Here is a 20,677-nt window from a genome sequence, read left to right on the forward strand (position 1 = left end):
TTAGTTTGAAATTGAGTTCAATCGTTTTATCCAAATTTGAAGCACTATCAAATGTAGCTAAAATGACCAATCAAAAGTCCAGAAGCCCCCAAATTACTAGCCATGCTTTATGTCAAAGTTGTCTGTCAAGAAAAAGCTTTACTGGTTAAATAGGATTCTAAGAATGGTGTTACATTCTGATTTGTGCTGCTGGAAATCATGTAGGTTCTCTCTTCCACATTGAAATAGGCATTTACTTTCTTGGAAGGGAAAGGTGCAAGCAAAGGAGACTCATGACAACAATATGAGCAATAAAACCCAATTAGCAAACTATTTATTCATGTCCATCTCATGAGGATCCTGATATAATAACACCCAAAATGGTCAAGCTCTTATGCCAAGCAGTATCACGAGCAGGGTCCTTCAGCCACCTGAACATATTAGATTCTTCATCAGGAACAAAATGTTGAAAAACTCAACTTTAATATAAAATTTCAAATTGTGTTGGACTCCTGAATCAATAAATTTTATCCACCAATGGCACTGCATTACCTGGCTAGGGTTTATCCTTGCCTTCTTGCAGGCCTGTCCTTATGAAGTTCAGAGCTACTAAAGCCAACTTGGCTTGATGTGAAGTGTATCCATGATTAGCTCCTTCTATAATGTGTAATTTGTGGTTAGGTATAATCTTGGCGAACTCCACAGCATCTTCGACAGGGATGATTTCATCAGCAGATCCATGGACTGTCAAAACCCTGTAGATACAATATCAATGTTGCAACTAATAAACAAATAATCATATGAAATACATAACCAACATGTGGTCCTTCAATTACAAAATTCTAGGTGAAAAATCTCTCTGGGGAACAATGAACTAATTAATTGAGGGAGTATTAAAACATCCAGGGGAAGAGTCTGTTGAGTTACTAACTTTCCTAATAGCAATGTCTATCAGTCTCTAATACCCCATATGTGGCTCCATACCCACTGTGGGAGACCCAACCATGTACATCATGCCTTAACTCTAAAGCACCCGCACCTGCGCCTTGTGGACGAATCACACATTTGTGATAAGCCTCATACCCACCAAGGGAGGCACAGACGACACTAGTTGCAGACAAATGGACAACAAGAGATAATTAGACAGAAAAATGTACATCACGTTGAGTTATCCTCAAAGCTTAAGTTATTGGAAATTGGGCCCACAATTCAGATCATGCCCAAACAGAATCCATGGATTCAGTCAATGTTGTACATAGAATATGACTTGAAATAAGCCCATTTTCTTCTTCATAGCATTTGAAATGCACCTTTTCATATTTTTCTAATTTGGGATGAAACCTATGGACTAGGAGTAGATGATACCAAAATAGAGCAAAATATGGGAAAGGATTTGATTGGCAAACACCAAGTGGTCGGGTTGAAGTTTTCTTGAGTTGAAATATTTTTATCAGCTCCCAATTCTGAAATGATTCTACTTTTGTTGTCTGACAACCAAATGATCTTGTTGGACCTCAAATTAAGGTTTAAAAAAAGGATGGCTTCATAATATATAGAACATGGACCATCAATGACACTGTCATTGCAAAACTTGTTTCGCAGCAGTCCCCCTTCTGACTAGTAATGTTTTTGTACATAATAAGCATTTATTAATATTAAAAAGAACTAGGCTTATATATACAGGAAGTATACAAGGAAAGCCATAAAAGTGGCAAGAGCAAAAAGAAAAACGGAACTCCACAGACACAAAATTGGATTTTAGAGATTATTAATTTATTAGTCGATGGAATATTAACTATAAGGGTGCCTATCCAGACATAAGAACATTATTTCAACGAAAAACACAGTGTAGATGTAGTCTGTCTGATAAATTTATTTATTTTTTCTCACCTGCAGTCTTTTTCAATCTTAAGGCATGCTTCATGCATGTCTGTACTTTGGCGATCCATCAAACCCTCCTCAGTCACACGAAAACTTCCTGCGAAATAGATATCAGTCGAGTTCTAATATACTGTAACAAACAAACACACAGACACACACACGGTCTATTGTTGGGTCCTTGGAGATAACAGGGAATCATTTATCACAACATCCATCTTTCATGTTTTAAGTTAGAATTCATATGACAACTGTAGAGAATGTTGTCAAATCTCTTGTATGGTAATTGTTGAAATTTGGCATTCAAAGTTAGGGTTTTTTAATTTAGGAAAGTATTTTAGGAATAAAGAAGGAGAGATCATTTAGGATGATTCAGTTTCCTAATTTTAGGAGAGAATCAAGCTAGATTGATTTTTTCTTATTCAGTCAGTTGTGTATATATATGTGTATGGTGTGTACCTAAAGTATCAATAAAGGAATTCAGAAATTCTTCATGGTATCAGAGCCAGTTTTCTGAAACCCTAATCCCTTCTGGCCACCTCGTATTCAGGCCATCATTCATTCCGGCCAAATCTCTCTGGCCATCTCTCAATCCGACCATCTCTCATTCCGGTCATCAGTCCCTGTTCTCAGAGCCAAGGGGGAAAACGCTTTCCGGTCGGTCGAATCGTCGTCAGAAAAACATTCACCGCCGGCGAACTTTTCCGGCGACGGTTTTTTTCACACCGCAAGGAGCGTCTGGAGGAGATCTACAACTTTTCCAAAAACACCGGAGCCAGAAAACCATCCACGCGCCTCCCACGCGCGTTTTTCCGGCCGGCGACTGCATCTCACGCGCCGGCGCGTGAGGGCGCGTGAGCCACTTTCCGGCGACGCGCTTCCTACTCCAAGCTCGCTGACGCCGACCAGCCACCCTACGTACCTGTTTCTGCCATCCAAGCCCTGCACGTGCCTCTTTTGGGGTCTTTTTGCCTCCGCGAGCCCTCCGATCAGCTTTTCCGACGTCCTCCGGCTATTTTTCCTCAACTCCAATCCCTGCACGTGCCTTGGGAAGTGTTCTTCTACCTTTTCGGTCCATGACGAAATACGGAATGGCATCATCACAAGTATCCAGCGTCACGTCACCAGAATTAGGAGGCAGATCTGAAATTCCAAACCTTGGTGGTAGTGATTCCTCTCCTATTCTCATCACAGGACACAAATTAAATGGCCATAACTACTTACAGTGGTCACAATCTGTGTTGCTGTTCATTTGCGGTAAAGGAAAGGATGAGTACCTCACTGGAGAAGCAGTCATGCCAGAAACTACAGAACCGGGTTTCAGGAAGTGGAAGATTGAAAACAGCATGATCATGTCATGGCTTATCAATTCCATGAATAATGACATAGGTGAAAATTTCTTGTTGTTTAGGACTGCAAAGGACATATGGGATGCAGCCAAAGAAACTTACTCAAGTTCTGAAAATATTTCAGAACTTTTTCAGGTTGAATCAGCCCTACATGACTTCCGCCAAGGAGAGTAGACAGTTACTCAGTATTACAACACACTCACAAGGTATTGGCAGCACCTTGACTTATTCGAGACTCATCATGGAAATGTCCTGATGATGCAGCAACATACAGGAAAATTGTGGAACAAAAGAGACTGTTCAAGTTTTTCCTAGGACTAAACAGGGAATTGGATGATGTTAGAGGCCGAATCATGGGCATTAAACCCCTGCCAAGTCTCAGGGAGGCTTTTTCAGAGGTTAGGCGTGAAGAAAGTAGAAAGAAAGTGATGATGGGATCCAAAGAGCAACCTGCCCCAACATTGGATGCCTCTGCCCTTGCGACTCGGTCATTTAATAGTAGTGGTGGAGATCGTCAGAAACGGGATAGGCCTTGGTGTGATTATTGTAAGAAACCAGGCCATTATAAGGAGACTTGCTGGAAGCTTCATGGCAAACCGGCTGATTGGAAACCAAAGCCACGGTCTGACAGAGATGGCAGAGCACACGTGGCTGCCAACTCTGAGAGCACCTCTGTTCCCGAGCCGAGTCCATTCAACAAAGAGCAGATGGAGATGCTACAGAAACTATTAAGCCAAGTTGGCAGTGGCAGTACTACCGGTGTAGCCTTCACTGCTAATCGAGGAGGAATGAAGTCGTGGATAGTGGACACAGGTGCTTCTGATCACATGACAGGAGATGCTACCATTCTTCAAAATTACAAGCCAAGTAATGGTCATTCATCCGTCCATATTGCTGATGGTTCAAAGTCAAAAATTGCCGGGACAGGTTCTATAAAACTTACTAAAGACTTATATCTTGACTCTGTTCTCCATGTTCCAAACTTGGATTGTAATCTTTTGTCCATTAGCAAATTGGCCCGTGATCTCCAATGTGTTACTAAATTTTATCCAAACTTGTGTGTTTTTCAGGACTTGAAATCGGGGAAGATGATTGGCAGTGCTGAACTGTGTTCCGGGCTCTACCTCCTCTCATGTGGCCAATTCTCAAACCAAGTCTCTCAAGCAAGTTGCGTACAGTCTCAGAGTATGTTAGAGTCTTTCAATTCTGTGTCAAATTCTAAGGTCAATAAAGATAGTGAGATTATAATGTTACACTATCGCCTTGGTCATCCTAGCTTTGTTTACCTTGCAAAATTGTTTCCCAAATTATTTATCAATAAAAATCCAGCATCTTATCACTGTGAAATTTGTCAGTTTGCAAAGCATACTCGAACAGTCTATCCTCAAATCCCATACAAACCTTCGACTGTTTTCTCTCTAGTACATAGTGATGTGTGGGGTCCCTCCCGGATAAAAAATATTTCTGGCACTCGATGGTTTGTGACATTCGTTGATGATCATACACGGGTAACATGGGTTTTCCTTATGAAAGAAAAGTCAGAGGTCGGGCACATTTTTCAAACCTTCCATTTATGGTTCAAAATCAATTCAATTCCAAAATTCAAGTCCTCAAGTCAGATAATGCAAAGGAATACTTTACTAGTAGTCTCAGTACTTATCTTCAAAATCACGGTATTATCCACATAAGTTCTTGCGTTGACACCCCACAACAAAATGGGGTGGCTGAACGCAAGAATAGACATCTCTTGGAGGTTGCCCGGTGCCTTATGTTTTCCTCTAATGTTCCAAACTATTTCTGGGGGGAAGCTATTCTCACAACTACTTATTTGATTAACCGTATGCCATCCAGAGTGCTTACCTTTCAATCCCCACGTCAACTTTTCTTAAAACAATTTCCTCACACCCGTGCAGCCTCTTCTGATTTACCACTCAAAGTATTTGGTTGCACGGCATTCGTTCATGTGTATCCTCAAAATCGTAGCAAATTTGCTCCTCGAGCGAATAAGTGCATTTTCCTAGGGTATTCTCCAACCCAAAAAGGGTACAAATGCTATTCTCCAACCAACAAAAGATTTTACACCACCATGGACGTCTCTTTCTTTGAACATGTCTTCTTCTATCCCAAATCTCATGTTCAGGGGGAGAGCATGAATGAACATCAAGTTTGGGAGTCTCTTCTTGAGGGTGTACCTTCTTTTCACTCAGAGTCACCAAATCCTCTTCAATTCGCGCCCACTGAGTTGTCCACACCCATACCGTCATCAGTCCAGCCATCTCCTGTGACCATCCAGTCTCCCATGCCTATTCAACCTATAGCCCCACAACTTGCTAATGAGAACTTACAAGTTTACATCAGGAGGAGGAAAAGACAGGAATTAGAGCACGGATCACAGTCAACATGTGGCCAATATATTGACTCCAATTCAAGTCTTCCTGAAGAGAACATAGGTGAGGATAGGGCTGGAGAGGTGTTAATTCCCAGCATTGATGATTCTACTCTGCCGATTGCATTGAGGAAGGGTGTTAGGAGATGTACAGATCACCCAATTGGGAATTATGTTACATATGAAGGGCTATCACCATCTTACAGAGCATTTGCTACTTCTCTTGATGATACTCAGGTTCCCAACACAATACAAGAGGCATTAAAAATTTCAGAATGGAAGAAGGCAGTACAAGATGAGATTGATGCACTTGAGAAGAATGGGACGTGGACTATCACAGATTTGCCGGTTGGGAAGAGGCCCGTGGGGTGCAAGTGGATTTTCACCATAAAATACAAAGCAGATGGATCAGTCGAGAGATTCAAGGCTCGTTTGGTAGCTAGAGGGTTTACGCAATCCTATGGGATAGACTATCAGGAGACTTTTGCTCCTGTTGCAAAACTGAACACTATCAGGATTCTTCTCTCATTGGCTGTCAATCAAGATTGGTGCTTGCAACAACTGGACATAAAAAATGCGTTTCTAAATGGTGACCTAGAAGAGGAAGTCTACATGGAAATACCACCTGGTTTCGAAGGAAGTATGGCAAAGAATCAGGTTTGCAAACTCCAAAAATCCTTGTACGGCCTTAAACAATCTCCCCGAGCCTGGTTTGATAGATTCACAAAAGCAGTCCTGAAGCTGGGCTACAAACAAGGTCAGGCTGATCATACTCTATTTGTCAAGAAGTCTCATGCCGGGAAAATGGCCATATTGATAGTCTATGTTGATGATATTATTCTATCTGGGAATGATATGGAGGAATTACAGAATTTGAAGAAGTATTTGTCAGAGGAGTTTGAAGTTAAAGACCTTGGAAATTTGAAATATTTCCTTGGTATGGAAGTGGCTAGATCAAGGAAGGGAATTGTAGTCTCTCAAAGAAAATACATACTCGATCTTCTTAAGGAGACCGGTATGCTTGGATGCAAACCAATTGATACTCCTATGGATAGTCAGAAGAAACTTGGTATCGAGAAAGAAAGTACACGGTAGATAGGGGGAGATATCAGCGGCTCGTCGGGCGTTTGATTTATCTCTCACACACTCGGCCAGATATTGGCTTTGCAGTGAGTGCTGTAAGTCAATTCATGCACAGCCCCACTGAGGAACACATGGAAGCAGTCTACAGGATTCTTAGATATTTAAAAATGACACCAGGGAAAGGTCTATTCTTCAGAAAGACAGAGAACCGTGACACTGAAGTATACTCAGATGCGGATTGGGCAGGAAACATCATTGACAGGCGGTCTACTTCTGGATATTGTTCTTTTGTCTGGGGAAATCTTGTTACCTGGAGGAGTAAGAAGCAATCAGTTGTAGCCAGAAGTAGTGCAGAAGCTGAGTACAGAGCTCTTGCACAGGGAATCTGTGAAGGGATTTGGATAAAAAGGGTTCTTAGTGAACTGGGGCAAACGAGTTCATCTCCAATTCTGATGATGTGTGATAATCAGGCAGCTATAAGCATAGCAAAGAACCCCGTGCATCATGACAGGACCAAGCACGTTGAGATTGACAGACACTTCATCACAGAGAAGGTGACTAGTGAGACGGTTAGATTGAACTATGTTCCTACCAAGCACCAAACCGCAGACATCCTCACCAAAGCTTTACCTAGGCCTAACTTTGAAGACTTAACTTGCAAGCTGGGATTATATGATATATATTCTCCAGCTTGAGGGGGAGTGTTGAAATTTGGCATTCAAAGTTAGGGTTTTTTAATTTAGGAAAGTATTTTAGGAATAAAGAAGGAGAGATCATTTAGGATGATTCAGTTTCCTAATTTTAGGAGAGAATCAAGCTAGATTGATTTTTTCTTATTCAGTCAGTTGTGTATATATATGTGTATGGTGTGTACCTAAAGTATCAATAAAGGAATTCAGAAATTCTTCAGTAATGAATAAGATTTTGTTTTCTTTAGAATTCAAAACAAAGAAGAGTGATAAAAGGTGCAGAAATTTTCCCCCCATCATTTCTGTAAGAGCATTTTATAGAAAAAATAAACTGAGGGAAAACATAGAAGAACAGTTAAATCTGCATAGTACTTTTCACAACATGCACAGTTAAATCACAACATGGCTGATGTATCAACAGAGAAAACAACACATGTCAGACTCACCCACATAGTACTTTTCTTTGTTTATTTATGTATTTTGTTTGGGGATGGGGTTTAGGATTCTAAGTGGGGGAATTAGATTTGACTTTAAATGAACGAAGTGTCATACAGCAAATGACATGTCAGTTGTCACACACAAAGTAATAGGTTACCTGTTTTATCTTTAACATCAAAAAATCCATCCTTCTTGATTCTTTCGAATAAGTCTTTACCAAAGTGCTCATCAATGCCTCTCTTCAGATTATAACGGCCAGAAACATTGAGAACCATATGTACATCATGATACTTCGAAGCATACAACAGCACCACATCGCCTCCTGAAAGATTCAGCAATGCAAGAATTCAAAGAGAAAGGAGTACATGACAATTACTTGATTATTGTCTTTCTAAACTGGCTAAACATATTTTAGATAAATGATAGATGGAGGCGTCATTTGCATACGTTTTCTTTTTGCTCTTTTTTGGGCTTCTCCTCATTCTTCTTTGGCACTTACAGTAGAGATCAAAGTATTTGGTCCCCAAATTTTTTTTATTTTTTTTATTTTTTTACATAGGTACTTGGAGGAAATACAAATAAAGAAAAATGCAATTGCAGAAAATCAGCTCCATGGATTGGCGATACAAAACCCCCATACACAGTGGTTCCTATCAGGATAAGTAACATATGATTTATTTTTGAAAATAAAAATTCATGAATAATTTTTTTGATGCTCATGTCTACTTGTATTTTCATGTATTTTAATTTTGTAAATTGACAAGAATGTTTTTGAAATATAAGGAGACAACAAAAAAAATGAAAGTAGAAGTGTGTCACATGAGACCTGATGGAGCTAATTATCTAAAATAAAACCACACTAAATCTAAACATTGGATTCATAACAATTCTATATGATGTGTGTCCCCACCTCCTTTGAAGGTTATAAAATCAAACAGTCATTCCAACTTTTGGCAATTTCTAACCTTGGACAAGGCACATGGAATGTCATCTTAAATAAGGCAATTTTTTTATTCAGGAATTATGGGTGGAATTAGGGATAGTATGTGGATCTAGAATTCACCATTTTACCCCCAGACAAACAAAGAAACAAATCAAATCTCAAGTCAAGAAGTGTTAATCTACAGATCCCACTAAAGCAGAATTGGGGATGAGTGAAACAGAGAAGAAAAAAACCATATAGGCATGATCACCCCAATTGAGCTAAACTCATACTTTTTGGTTGTAGCACTTCATCACTATCCCCTCTATCTGTCTAATGCTAACAATTATAATTGCATGAGTAACAACAAATATGGCTAAGAAAGTACTTTGTGTTGCACCCCACAGTTTGGAATCCAAGGGACAATGCTCTATTAGATTGATCTTCTTCCAAAAGCTCCCACAGAATTATCAATTTATGAAGTGAAAATTTCTCTTTTGTTATTTTTATGGCTAACGTCTTTATATTTGAACAGATATAAACTGGCACACCTTTACTATGCCCCAGAATTGCATGTATTACACGCTTTGCACCCCGGAAATGTTGGATTACAGCATGTAAATCCTCGGCCTCTCTCCAATAGCCACCAAACTGAAATGAACCTTCACTTTCCCTGGAAAGCAGATAACTATTCAATATATAACTAAATCGATATGAATTGAAGTGAAAAGTTTTAGAACTCTCAGGACTGACACTCAGAACTAGATCATTTGAGTGATTTTAAGCTCCTCAGAATCACTTTTGCAATAATTTTTGTATTTATATTTTATATTGCTCATTGTAAAATGTAAAAGGAAAAAAAAAAAAAAAACTCTAACTAAAAATACATTTACTTAAATTCAGTCAAAATAGAAAAACGAGATTATTCTTTTAAAAGAAATAAAAATGAAAATGAAAATTCTAGTAATTAGTTCAAAACTGATTTATTGAAAATTTTACAAAATGAGCACAAAAGAAAACTATATGTCAGCTAAAAAGAGGGCTCAGTTCTAAACTGAGCTACACACCATAGGATCAGATCTGCAAAAAGAGTGGCTATTTGTGTCATGCAAGCAACTTGACAATTTTGTAAGGCTTATCTCTCAACAGCTACAACATATATAAGTGGTAGAGGCAAAGACATATATCACAAAGAAACTTCAAGTTCAGTAGCCATGACTGTGTCTTATAATACTACAAGCTTACCCATTTCCAGCAAAATCAAAGCGGAAGGCACTAATCCCCTCATTTTCCAAAGCAACAGCAAGGTTCACCATGATGGTGTATTCCTGGAGGTGGAAACAAGAACTGTAAAATCATTTCTCTCCAGAGCATCAACTGATCAGATAACCATATTGTATCTTAACAAGAATGATATGTGACATATCCAGTCATTGAAGAAGTAGTGTCATGAAAGCTATGTTGATAAATTACGCTAAATCCACATATACTCAATAGTGTACTGTTTTTGCACCATATTCATGATATGCTCACTAGTGTCAACATTTTGCACCCTAATAACCATATTCTCATAATGCATGTATTTAGCTTATACTATTTTGTATTTAAATCACAAATTTCTGTCTCTCTAATCAGTTTCCAAAGATTCATTTTAATTATCTACCTTATGCTACTGACTTCAATTACAATTTTCCAGACTGATATGTATATACCAAAAAGTAGATGATAATCAATGTTTCTGGACCCTTAAGAAGATTTGAGACCTTGAATACACAATCGCCATACTCCCACAAAATCTATTTAAATTTGGTAGTTCAAAATTTTCCATGAATTGCCAATGAGCATAATATCAATCTATAGTTTATTTGATTTCTTGGGGGGTAGCCAATGGTTTTCAGATTCCTGATCTCTTGGAGCAAACCAGGTTTGTACATGAGATAGCTTAAAAAGAAAAATTCTGCACATGATGCAATTCAATTAAATAAATTTTACTTATATTCATCACTTTATCTAATAAATAATTATTTTATTTTACTAGTTTTTCAATTTCTTTTATCAAATAAAATTTGTCTGGGCAGAAAAGTTAAACTGTTTGAGCCCCCAACCAACATGACACACTTGCAACAAATCCATTTATGATTCAGTTCTAAAAATATTGCTACCATTAGAAAGCAGTATTTTATAGATCATACAAACACTTAACACCATTTCAATATGAGGAGTCCCAAGACAATATGATAACAGGCAAGTGCCCTGCTAACTAGATTCTATTTGAGTCTTGGGTGTATCTTACACCTTAACTGGAGAGCATGCCCTCCCCCCATGCCACAAAAGAAAATACCAAAAACCAAAAAGGAACTAGATAGTATGCATCATAGTCAAAATGGAGCACACATAGAACTTCAAATATCAAAACAACCAACCTTTGAGGACCGGAAACCATGGCACAAAATTACAATTTCTGGAGATCCAGTTTCATGTAATGTGCCCACAAGTTTTTCACCATGATTGTTTGGTATTATCACGTTCTGCTGCTGAATCACTAAAACAGGGTAATCCATGTGGAAGTTTTCAATATATCAGACAGAAAAAACTACAGCAAGATTAAATATTCATGAATCAAACAGAAAATCTTTTGCCAAATTTTTTAATTATCTTAATTCCTCTATTCAAGTTCCACTTTCAATTATCAAAGCCCAGAACCTGAATTTTATTTAGCCTTCCAATTATCTAGCTGACATTTGAACACCGTAACTTTTCAATTAATATTCCTGGAAGATATGATGGATCAAATTCTACTATCAATTAGAATTTATGACACTAGGAATAAAACAGCATGGCCTTGTCATGCATTACAAACTATATATTCATCAATTACCAGAAAATCAGGTGTCTAAGTAGGATGCTTTACAAATTCAACCAACATTATATCTGTACTTGGTCTGAGCAGCATAATGTAAATTATATATTGTCAACATTTGCAGACCTTTCAAAGAAGAATGAGAAAGGTCGCAAGAGAATCTTTAACCCTTGAAAACTTAAGATGAACAAGTGTCAGAGTAAGACAGTGCTGACAGCGAAGATGAACAGTTTCAGAGTAACACCCAAATAACAGGGGTCGAAAAATGATGCAAATATCAATCAAGGAAAACCAGCTTCATAAACCAAATGAAAGCATTGTAATGATTTCACCTTTAGCCAACACATATCCAAAATCCCAATGTTGTGCTATCCACCTAACCCCCCCTTTATTTCAACATATGTTTACAAGGAGTCACCAATTGAAAATTTTACCGTAAAGAAATTAAACTGTCAAATCTGTGATATTACAGGAAAATATATATGAGTTTTTCTTAACCTTGTGAACGCGTTTTAAAGCCATGATAGGAAAATATATATGAGTTCTTCTTAACCTTTAGACATGTTTTAAAGGCACGAGGGCTCTTTGGGCCTACACACAATATCTACAAGGTTAGGAGCAACCATTACAAATGGTATCAAGGTTGATTCCTCTACCCAGTGTGGGAGTTTGTTTGGCCCACAAAGAGAGTTTGTCTATTTGACATATTGAGTTAAGTACATTTATCATTTTTTTAACATTAAAGAATATACATAATTTCATTTTCTTCCACATTGTGTTCTCACCGGCCAAACAGAAAAACAGCACTAGTACTGTTTCTTAGCAAATCCACGTGAGATTCAATCAATACAAACCAGAATGCCGCACTTAACCAAAAAGGGCGTTCATTAATCTGATCCATTTTCATATTCTTATCTGAATCTCCCACATTTGCAATCGTTTGTGCAGATGGGTATTGCTTAGTTTCATTGGTATAGGTTTCAAAGCACAAGAAACAACCAAAAAAAAAAAATTATTTAAAAAAAAAAAAAAAAAAAAAACTGAGCTGATGGGTTTGCTCACCTGGGCTTTGTGCATCATGGGTCGAACCTGGTTGAGCCATCCTCGGATTGCTTCTGGCCCTGTGCTTGCGAAATAGGAGATGCAGAGGACCCGATGAAGAGGATAATCGGAGAAAAAGGATCCTTGGTAAATAATTGAAATTGAGAGCACTGAGTGATAATGTGCCGTCTCCACACTCTCCCAAGTGATTGGATGGTGGAAGGAGAATATATCGACTGTTCATTACGTTTTTGTCCTGTCCAATCACTTTTATTTTATTTTAATTTTTTTCATACACTAACCCTTTTACATTTTGCAACATTTTCTATTGTCTTTACATTTAGTATAAATGTTGATTTATTTTCTATTTTCTATTTTAATTTTATTATAAAAAAATGCATAAATAAGAAAGGTAATACAAAAAAATATTAAATGTATAAATTAATGAAATGGATACATTCTCGTTCGCTTTGAGTTAAAGAAGTTCGACTAGACTCCCAAATCTCACTTTTTCAAAATAAAATTTTCAAAAATTTATATTTTATATTTATCTCTATTATAGTTTTAAAATGCTTTTGTATTTTTATTTTGATATTTAAAAATATATGAATGTTCTCCTCGTTTTTATCAAACTAGTTTCCTTCAATTTTTTATATTAAAAAAAAATTCACATTTAAAAAAAATGATTTTAATAAAATAATTCAATTATTTACTTAGTAATATTTTTTTGAAGAAAACATGTTCTTCCTAAAAGATATGTCCAAATATTTTACCTCAAAGACGCAACCCTTCCAACGGACATATTTTGTATTAACCTCCGATAAACATTGTTATTTCAAAGACATAACCCCTCCGATAATCATCACCTTCAACTATAGATAAGAAACTTTACAACATCTTTTACTTATTCAATACGATGTCTCTATTTATTTTTCATTTAGTTACTCATCTCTCAAGTTAAATCAAATTCTTTCTAATATTTAAATCTAGTCAAACATTCATTCCATCGATTATTTAAGAGAATATAAATCAACAAGTAATTCACTATTTCTTTTTATATGATATACTATTATAAACAAGAAATTGAACATTGTATCTAAAAATATTGACCAATCTAAAATACTGCCTCTGAATCACCAAACCATGTCACCACCTCAAAGTGGTAGTACCATAAATGGGAACCAACCAACCAAATACCCTTGAAAGGAAGTGGCCTATTCTAACCCTATATCTCGAAAAGAGACGACCTTAGGTACCAAGCACAAAGGGATACCTCCCTAAACCCCCACCTAATCACTAAAATGTTCATATTAACAAGACTCGTGATTTATAATTTAGAATCTAGTTAAAAGACCGTAATCGCCACCAAAATTGACTACCAAAGTCAACCTGCACCCTAATATAAACAGGCAAACCAGCCCATTGTATCACACAATAAATCAAGAAGGAAAAATTGCTTCCAATAGGCATACTCAATAACCCAATCTAACCTAATCTTTGACTAATTGGCCTAAATTTGACTCAAAGTTGAAAACTTCTTAAGAAAGTGACTACAAAATGATGGTTAACCGTTAAAAATACCTACCATAAGATGACCAAGACCCGTGAGGCTAATAAACTATAAAAAGTCCTTCAAGCTAGTTCAAAGGCAAGTCTTCCACCTCTACCAAATCTCCTCCTACATCCAACAAATGGAGAAATAAAAATTTATTTATTCATAAAAATTTTCACAATCTCCAATATCCTATAAGACAATCATCTTTATATTCTAAGTATTTAAGAGACATAGAGTCAAACTTTAGCCTCGATATAAACCTATTATTTGTGAGTTTTATTTTTTTTGTATTTTACTATTCCATTCATCTTTGTGCAACACTTTGACATGTAGTAGTATAGTTTATCCTTGTCCTCAACAACACAGGCTGCAAACACAATCACCAACTATTCTTCATGTCCACAATCCCATCAGGATCCAACTTTCATCAACTCCCAAATGATTGCTCGATAAGCATCTGTTAACAAAACAATACACACACGAGCAGAAATATAGAAAAGATCAAAAATCATTAACATGGTTCAACAATCGATGTGATCTTTACATTCACGAAGTGCATCAACACTCAAGAATCCACTAATCAACCCTTAACATCTCCTACGAAGCGCAACAAAATCGATTAAGGTTTCCCAATCCAACATCACATTGAATCAAGAGAAGATGCATCGGGCACCTACATCTATTAAGATTATTCATCATAAGCAGGGTTGAAAGACTCGATTTTGATCAAAATTTAAAGTCATCTTGATTGTATTAAGCTTTCTGCTATGGACACAACATTACCTGGCTTAGGACTTAGGGGCTAGGATTATCCTTGGCTTGCTGCAGGCCCACCATTATCAAGTTCTTTACCACCAAGGAAGCTCAGCTTGATGAAATGTGTATCCATGACTAACACTCAGAACCAAACCAAACACCATAAATCTAAGAGAAGAACAAGAAACATTTGTGAATATAATTGCAGTCAGTCTCATTGTGTAAATGTACAGTCATTACAGAATTGTTGGTCATTAAACTATGCCCACTGCAATCCGATAAAACAAATTTTCTTCCAGCAGAATCCATTGTATTGAAATCAATGAAAAACACAAAAGAACATTACAAGGCACCCTTGAAAACTGTCTTAGGAGTCAAGTACTCCAGCCATGATGCAAATGGCTTCCCATGCAGCTAGAATTCACTGCTCTCATGTGGGAACATGAATTACTTTCCCTTCCAAAGCACTAAATGATCAGATAATTGCAGAAGATAGCTTTCAAACAGTACTCCAGGGACTCCAAAGTACTAAATGAAACACAAAATAGAACTTCAACAATCAAAATAACAACCCTTTGTGCATCAAAATCCATGGCATAAAATTACAATCTCCACAGAGACAGTTCCCTAACTTTCTTCTTCAGAATCACCGAAACAGGGCAATGCAATTCATGTGTCAGTATTCAATATTTAGCTCAGTGTCCAAACTCAAGCGAAATAAAATAGGTCATGTAACATGGCATACTATTGATTCAAGCAAAATCCAGAAGTTTTATAGTCATCAAAGGAACAGAGAAGGATGTTACACAAATTCAACCAACCCTCAATTCTTATTTGGACCAAGAAGCACATCAAAGTCTGTATTGTTTGAGGAAAAGAAAAGGTCCAAGATAAAATTTAACCTTTGAAGGTTTTAAGGGCAAGGACCAAGTTAGATAACATTGACACACAAAATGATTTGTATAAATCAAAAGTCTTTTCTCTAACGCCCAAGAAAACGGGAGTCCACCAATGGCCCAAATTTCAACAAATAAAACCAACTCTGCAAAGCAGACTCAAAGCATGGTAATGTTTCAAAACCACCCTAGAATTCCATCTACCTAATCTCTTATATTTCAATGAAGGGAGAAGAAGTCATGAATTATTTTATGCTCCAGTTGGTTCCTGCAAAAGGGGAAGGGTTGCAAAAGATAGAAATTAAACTAAACCCTTACTTGACTCTGTCTAATCCAACTATTTGGGTTAATGAGTTAGGTGAAGAACCCAAAACCTTTCATTTCCCTTTCTGGCAACCAAACAGAGAATCGTTCTACAACAAAAAAGAAGCCCTTGTGCTGTTTCTTAACAAACCCACATCAGATTCTGTCAATGGAAACCCCGCATAACGCACTCAGACAAACAAAAGGCCACCCATTAATCTCATCCATCTCTATGTTTTCATTTGAACCCTCCATCATCTGCAGTATTTGCAAATGGTACTCCATAATTTCATTGCTCTTCATTCTAAACAAAAAAAAAATCCTATAAATAAATAAAATTTGAGTTGATGGGCTGTCTCATCTGGGTTTTGTGTATGATGGGTCCAACAGGATTGAGCCATTTTCTGACTGCTTCTGGTGATACCTGGTGAAGAGAAAATGTTGATCAATGCTATTTTTTTATTTTTTTTTTCAATTATTGTATTGGGCCTCTGCACTGAGATTCCACTCTTTGCAGTGATCGGAAAGAGGTATTTTTCCCATGAAGAGAAACCTTAGAAGGAGAACTTCCAAGTGGAATTGGAATTTTTTCGGTTTTCATAAATTGATTAATAAAATTGCTATCAAAATTGATATGCTTTATCCATAAGTTACAATTGAAATAATTTGTATATATAAACAACAAAATGGACAATGAGAATGAGAGGTGTAATACAATGAGAGTTATAAATGTATCCTCAAAGAAACAAAATTATAATCATAATCTCATCTTATTTACAAACTCATTTTAGCATAAATTACACTTGGAATAACAACCATCCTCTAGAAAAATCAAAAAATAAGAAATAATTTTATTTAAATTTCATTGAATTTTATAGATTCCTACTTTCACTTGATTTGTGATTCATCTTCTAGATTTTCTATTTCATTATTTCTTACCTTATTTTTCTTATCTTTTAACTCATTTTATAAGATTATGATCTATAGTGACTATTATATGCACGTGAGTCAAAATAATCCATAGATGTAACAAACTTGACTATAAAAAAATTCAAAAATAAGATTAATTTACTGAAAATTGAATAAATAATATGATATAAGAAAATATTAAACAAACATATAACATTATTGTTAATATATAAAAAAACTCAAACTAGATTTTGAAGTCTTATTAAGAACTAAAAAAAAATACTAATTCAATTGTTGAAAAGTTTAATATTAAGAAATAATTTTTTTTGAATATAATAATAAAATAACATATGTAGTAGCATGTTGCATTGTGTGTAGCCATAAGCAATGTTGTGTGCAACTATAGAAAGTGTTGCATGCGACTATAGGCAATGTTGTGTGAAACACCTGTTGGTATAGTACCAATCAAACTTGAGTTCGTCTAACTTCTCTAGAGTTAGATGGGTTTTTTTCCTATACAAAATGATGTCTAGACGGGTGGTCCGAGTATGTCCCTTTGAAGCTTAAGTCAGAAAATAATAAGGATGAATCTAGTTATTTCAAATGGCTTTGTATGTGTGTGTACATTTTTCATGCTTTTTGAAAGGTTTTTATGCAGTGGATGACACCATCGTAATAGCGCTAATATTGCATTCATGCCTTTTTTGTGATGAAGATTGTCATCATGACGGAAATCAAGTCTTAGCAAGAGAGTCAACGCCACCATCTCTATGTGGATTGGACAATCATATCAAACAAAATCTGCTGACTGGTGTCATTTGCTAGCTGTCGAGTAAAAGTCTCTAACCATGTAGTTGACTATGCATTTACGTTTGTCAATGTGACTTATTACGCGTAGCAATTAGTAGACATTAACTTTTAGGCGTAAATGTCATCTAGGTCATTGCTCAGGCAATAGGTGTGATTATCCATTTGTTTAATGTCTAGAATCTCTAGCTATTTCGATTTATCTATTTGGAAATCTCAATTGGCTTGGTCTGTCCATTCCGTCTGGCATTCAGAAAGGAGGAAATCATTTTTCTCTTGCACCAGATGGAGCTTGTTCTAGTCAAGACAAACCATTTGCTTACCTTAAACGGACCAAGAGTTTTTGATTTGGAGAAGGATACATGGAGGGAAACCCCCCACAACACCCACTACATCGCGTGTAGCATCCATCATGTCACATATTAATGGTGCGCTATAGTGTGCTAAGTCACAGAGGATGCCTAACATGACTCTATGTTAGCCTATTTGTTGCAACCACCAAACATTACCAACCCACTTGGCCCGCTCCTATAATGTGCTAATACCTCTTTTCCCACTTTGCTTCTCTTCTGAGACTCCTAGGTGCAAGGTGTCTACTCATGAGACCCTTAGCGTACTGGCATCCATAACCACCCACATACACGTGGAAATAAGAAATAATTATAATATATGTATTGATGTTTCCTATGTTAGTAGCTTGTAAAGATATGTCACAAATATTTAACCTCCAGAAGTAAACTTTTGGTTAATTATAAATAAGGCTTTACCTACTGAACACAAAAAAAAAAATCTAATAAAAATGTACTAGTAACTATTTTTACATCTAATTAAACATAATTGCAAACAAACATAAGACCTTTTTGTTAATAATTTTTCTCATTTCTGTCTCATTTGAAATTTTTTATGTATTACATTAGTGGGTGTTTTGGCCTTTAGTTCGAAAAAAATAATCATTGAAATCAAATAATAACCCTTTATGATCTTTTAAGTCTTGACCATTCTCCCATCTCAAAAGCGATTGAACTCTTTCTTTGTCCTTTTCTTACCTTCATGGTTATTTCCTTTTATAATGAATGAGTGAATAATCAAAATTCTTTAAATTTCATTTTAACAAAGAAACGTTTTTCAAATGCGAAAGGAACATTGAATTTATGTAATCATTTCTTAATTGGCAAAGTATATGACCATGAAATTGAGGATTAAATGGAGCAAAATTTTATGTGGTAGGATTGAGAATTAATAGTTATCACAATGACTTTTTCAAATGGTTCTATTGACCAACATAATAGACATTCTAGAGAAAAGTGAGAATCTTCATAGATTAACTTACAATTCAAAGTTGTATATGTTGCAGGTAAGATTCATCTTAGATCTTAAGAAGAATCAAATTATGCTTCCATGAAAATAAAAGTATATACAAGTCAATAAGCAAAAGGACAAAAGAAAAATACTTATTCAAACAAATCATGCAAGAAAAAACAAATGTTCATGAATCATAAAAAAATATATATTAATAAAAAAACTAGCCAAAAAGAAAAATCAATCAGGTGTGAAAACAGGAATGATCTTAGAGTTGTTAAAAGATTAGTCTCAAGTCTCAAAGCAAGTGGATGAGTCTTCTGACCCTTCTTCTAGGAGGTTGGTGGTTTGCACCATTAACCCTCGGCTAGAATCCCAGGGCCAGTTCTTTGAGGAATCAATGAAGCACCAAATTTTAGATGGTTATAAATGTTGATAAGAATTGTATTTGATTGTCACCATCTCATAGATTTTTCCATGAGGCCATGATTTTTATAAGAAGTTATGCAGAGTTAGAAGGAAATTCTTACAAGAATGGTAGTTGGAATATTAGTAATAGAAGATGAAAATCCCTAGCATCATATCCTACTCCAAAAGACTTGGGTCGAGGTTGAATCACCAATCCTCCAGCCAAGGCCAACCACTAGTTTGACTCTATGTATGTTCATGATAATTTCAAATTGTGATGGCTTTTGTTGGATTCTTTTTAACTTGAGAAATATATTTTTAAAATAATTTTAATATTTTAAAATTTTAATTAAATAGAATTTATTTTTATTATGACATTTGTGAAGAAAAAAAATAATAATAAAATTCTCTATTAAAACCCACTTTTAACCATTAAGAAGCTCTCATAAGTGAAATTTATTATTACAAAAAGCGTTTCAGATTCCAATTTAACATATATATCTTTTAATAATTAATATTATATAGAATATTTTTCATCTAGGTATATTTTTATATAAAAAATTATTAGAAATATCTATGTAAATAATTTAATTTTTTTAAAAAAATTATGAAATAGAAAGAGACATAAGTTTATATCAACTAAATAGAAATGTGAAATAAAGTAAAAGACATCTGATGGACATATCGTAAAAATATTATACACTCAATAATTATGTTTTATATTACTTAGTGACTTTGAAGTTTCCGCTAAGACAATAATTACAAATAAATATATCAAATATATATATATATATATATATCAAAGTTTTTTTCTTTTTCTTTTTCTTTTTTTATGGGCTTTAATATTAATGTATAGATGCCATATTTCCCTTCAATAATGTATACATCTTGTCTATTGTGATTGTAGTCTTTGAATGTTGGGTGGGATGTCTTTAACATAAGTCTAGTCTAAGAGGTCTCTTCAAAATCAGAATTGGCTCCAATTGATAACAACATGGTTGAAAATGGCATCACTAGAGAAAAATAACATGGACTATTTTGTAGATACACCATCAAAAGTCATACTTATCCATGCCTTTGCCTTAAGATGCTATACAATTACTAGGATGCTCATATTAG

At 35.7% G+C, this 20,677-nt stretch overlaps 1 protein-coding gene and 1 long non-coding RNA gene across 2 annotated transcripts; both read right to left on the reverse strand.

The window, feature by feature from the left end:
• Positions 1-81: 81 nt before the first annotated feature.
• Positions 82-12,838, reverse strand: LOC117925685. The gene is made up of 8 exons (XM_034844754.1): positions 12,647-12,838; positions 11,148-11,266; positions 9,970-10,052; positions 9,276-9,397; positions 7,960-8,124; positions 1,870-1,957; positions 532-734; positions 82-410 (listed from the first exon to the last, which is right to left on the reverse strand). The coding sequence occupies exons 1-7, from the start codon at positions 12,684-12,686 to the stop codon at positions 536-538; spliced, it is 816 nt and encodes a 271-aa protein (XP_034700645.1). The 5' UTR covers positions 12,687-12,838; the 3' UTR covers positions 82-410; positions 532-535.
• Positions 12,839-14,319: 1,481 nt separating this feature from the next.
• Positions 14,320-16,390, reverse strand: LOC117925525. Its single transcript, XR_004652985.1, has 2 exons — positions 14,964-16,390; positions 14,320-14,637 (listed from the first exon to the last, which is right to left on the reverse strand). It is a non-coding gene; the product is annotated as an uncharacterized LOC117925525 (long non-coding RNA).
• Positions 16,391-20,677: the final 4,287 nt, after the last annotated feature.

Source organism: Vitis riparia, chromosome 11, assembly GCF_004353265.1.
Source record: "Vitis riparia cultivar Riparia Gloire de Montpellier isolate 1030 chromosome 11, EGFV_Vit.rip_1.0, whole genome shotgun sequence".
NCBI classification, from domain to species: domain Eukaryota; kingdom Viridiplantae; phylum Streptophyta; class Magnoliopsida; order Vitales; family Vitaceae; genus Vitis; species Vitis riparia.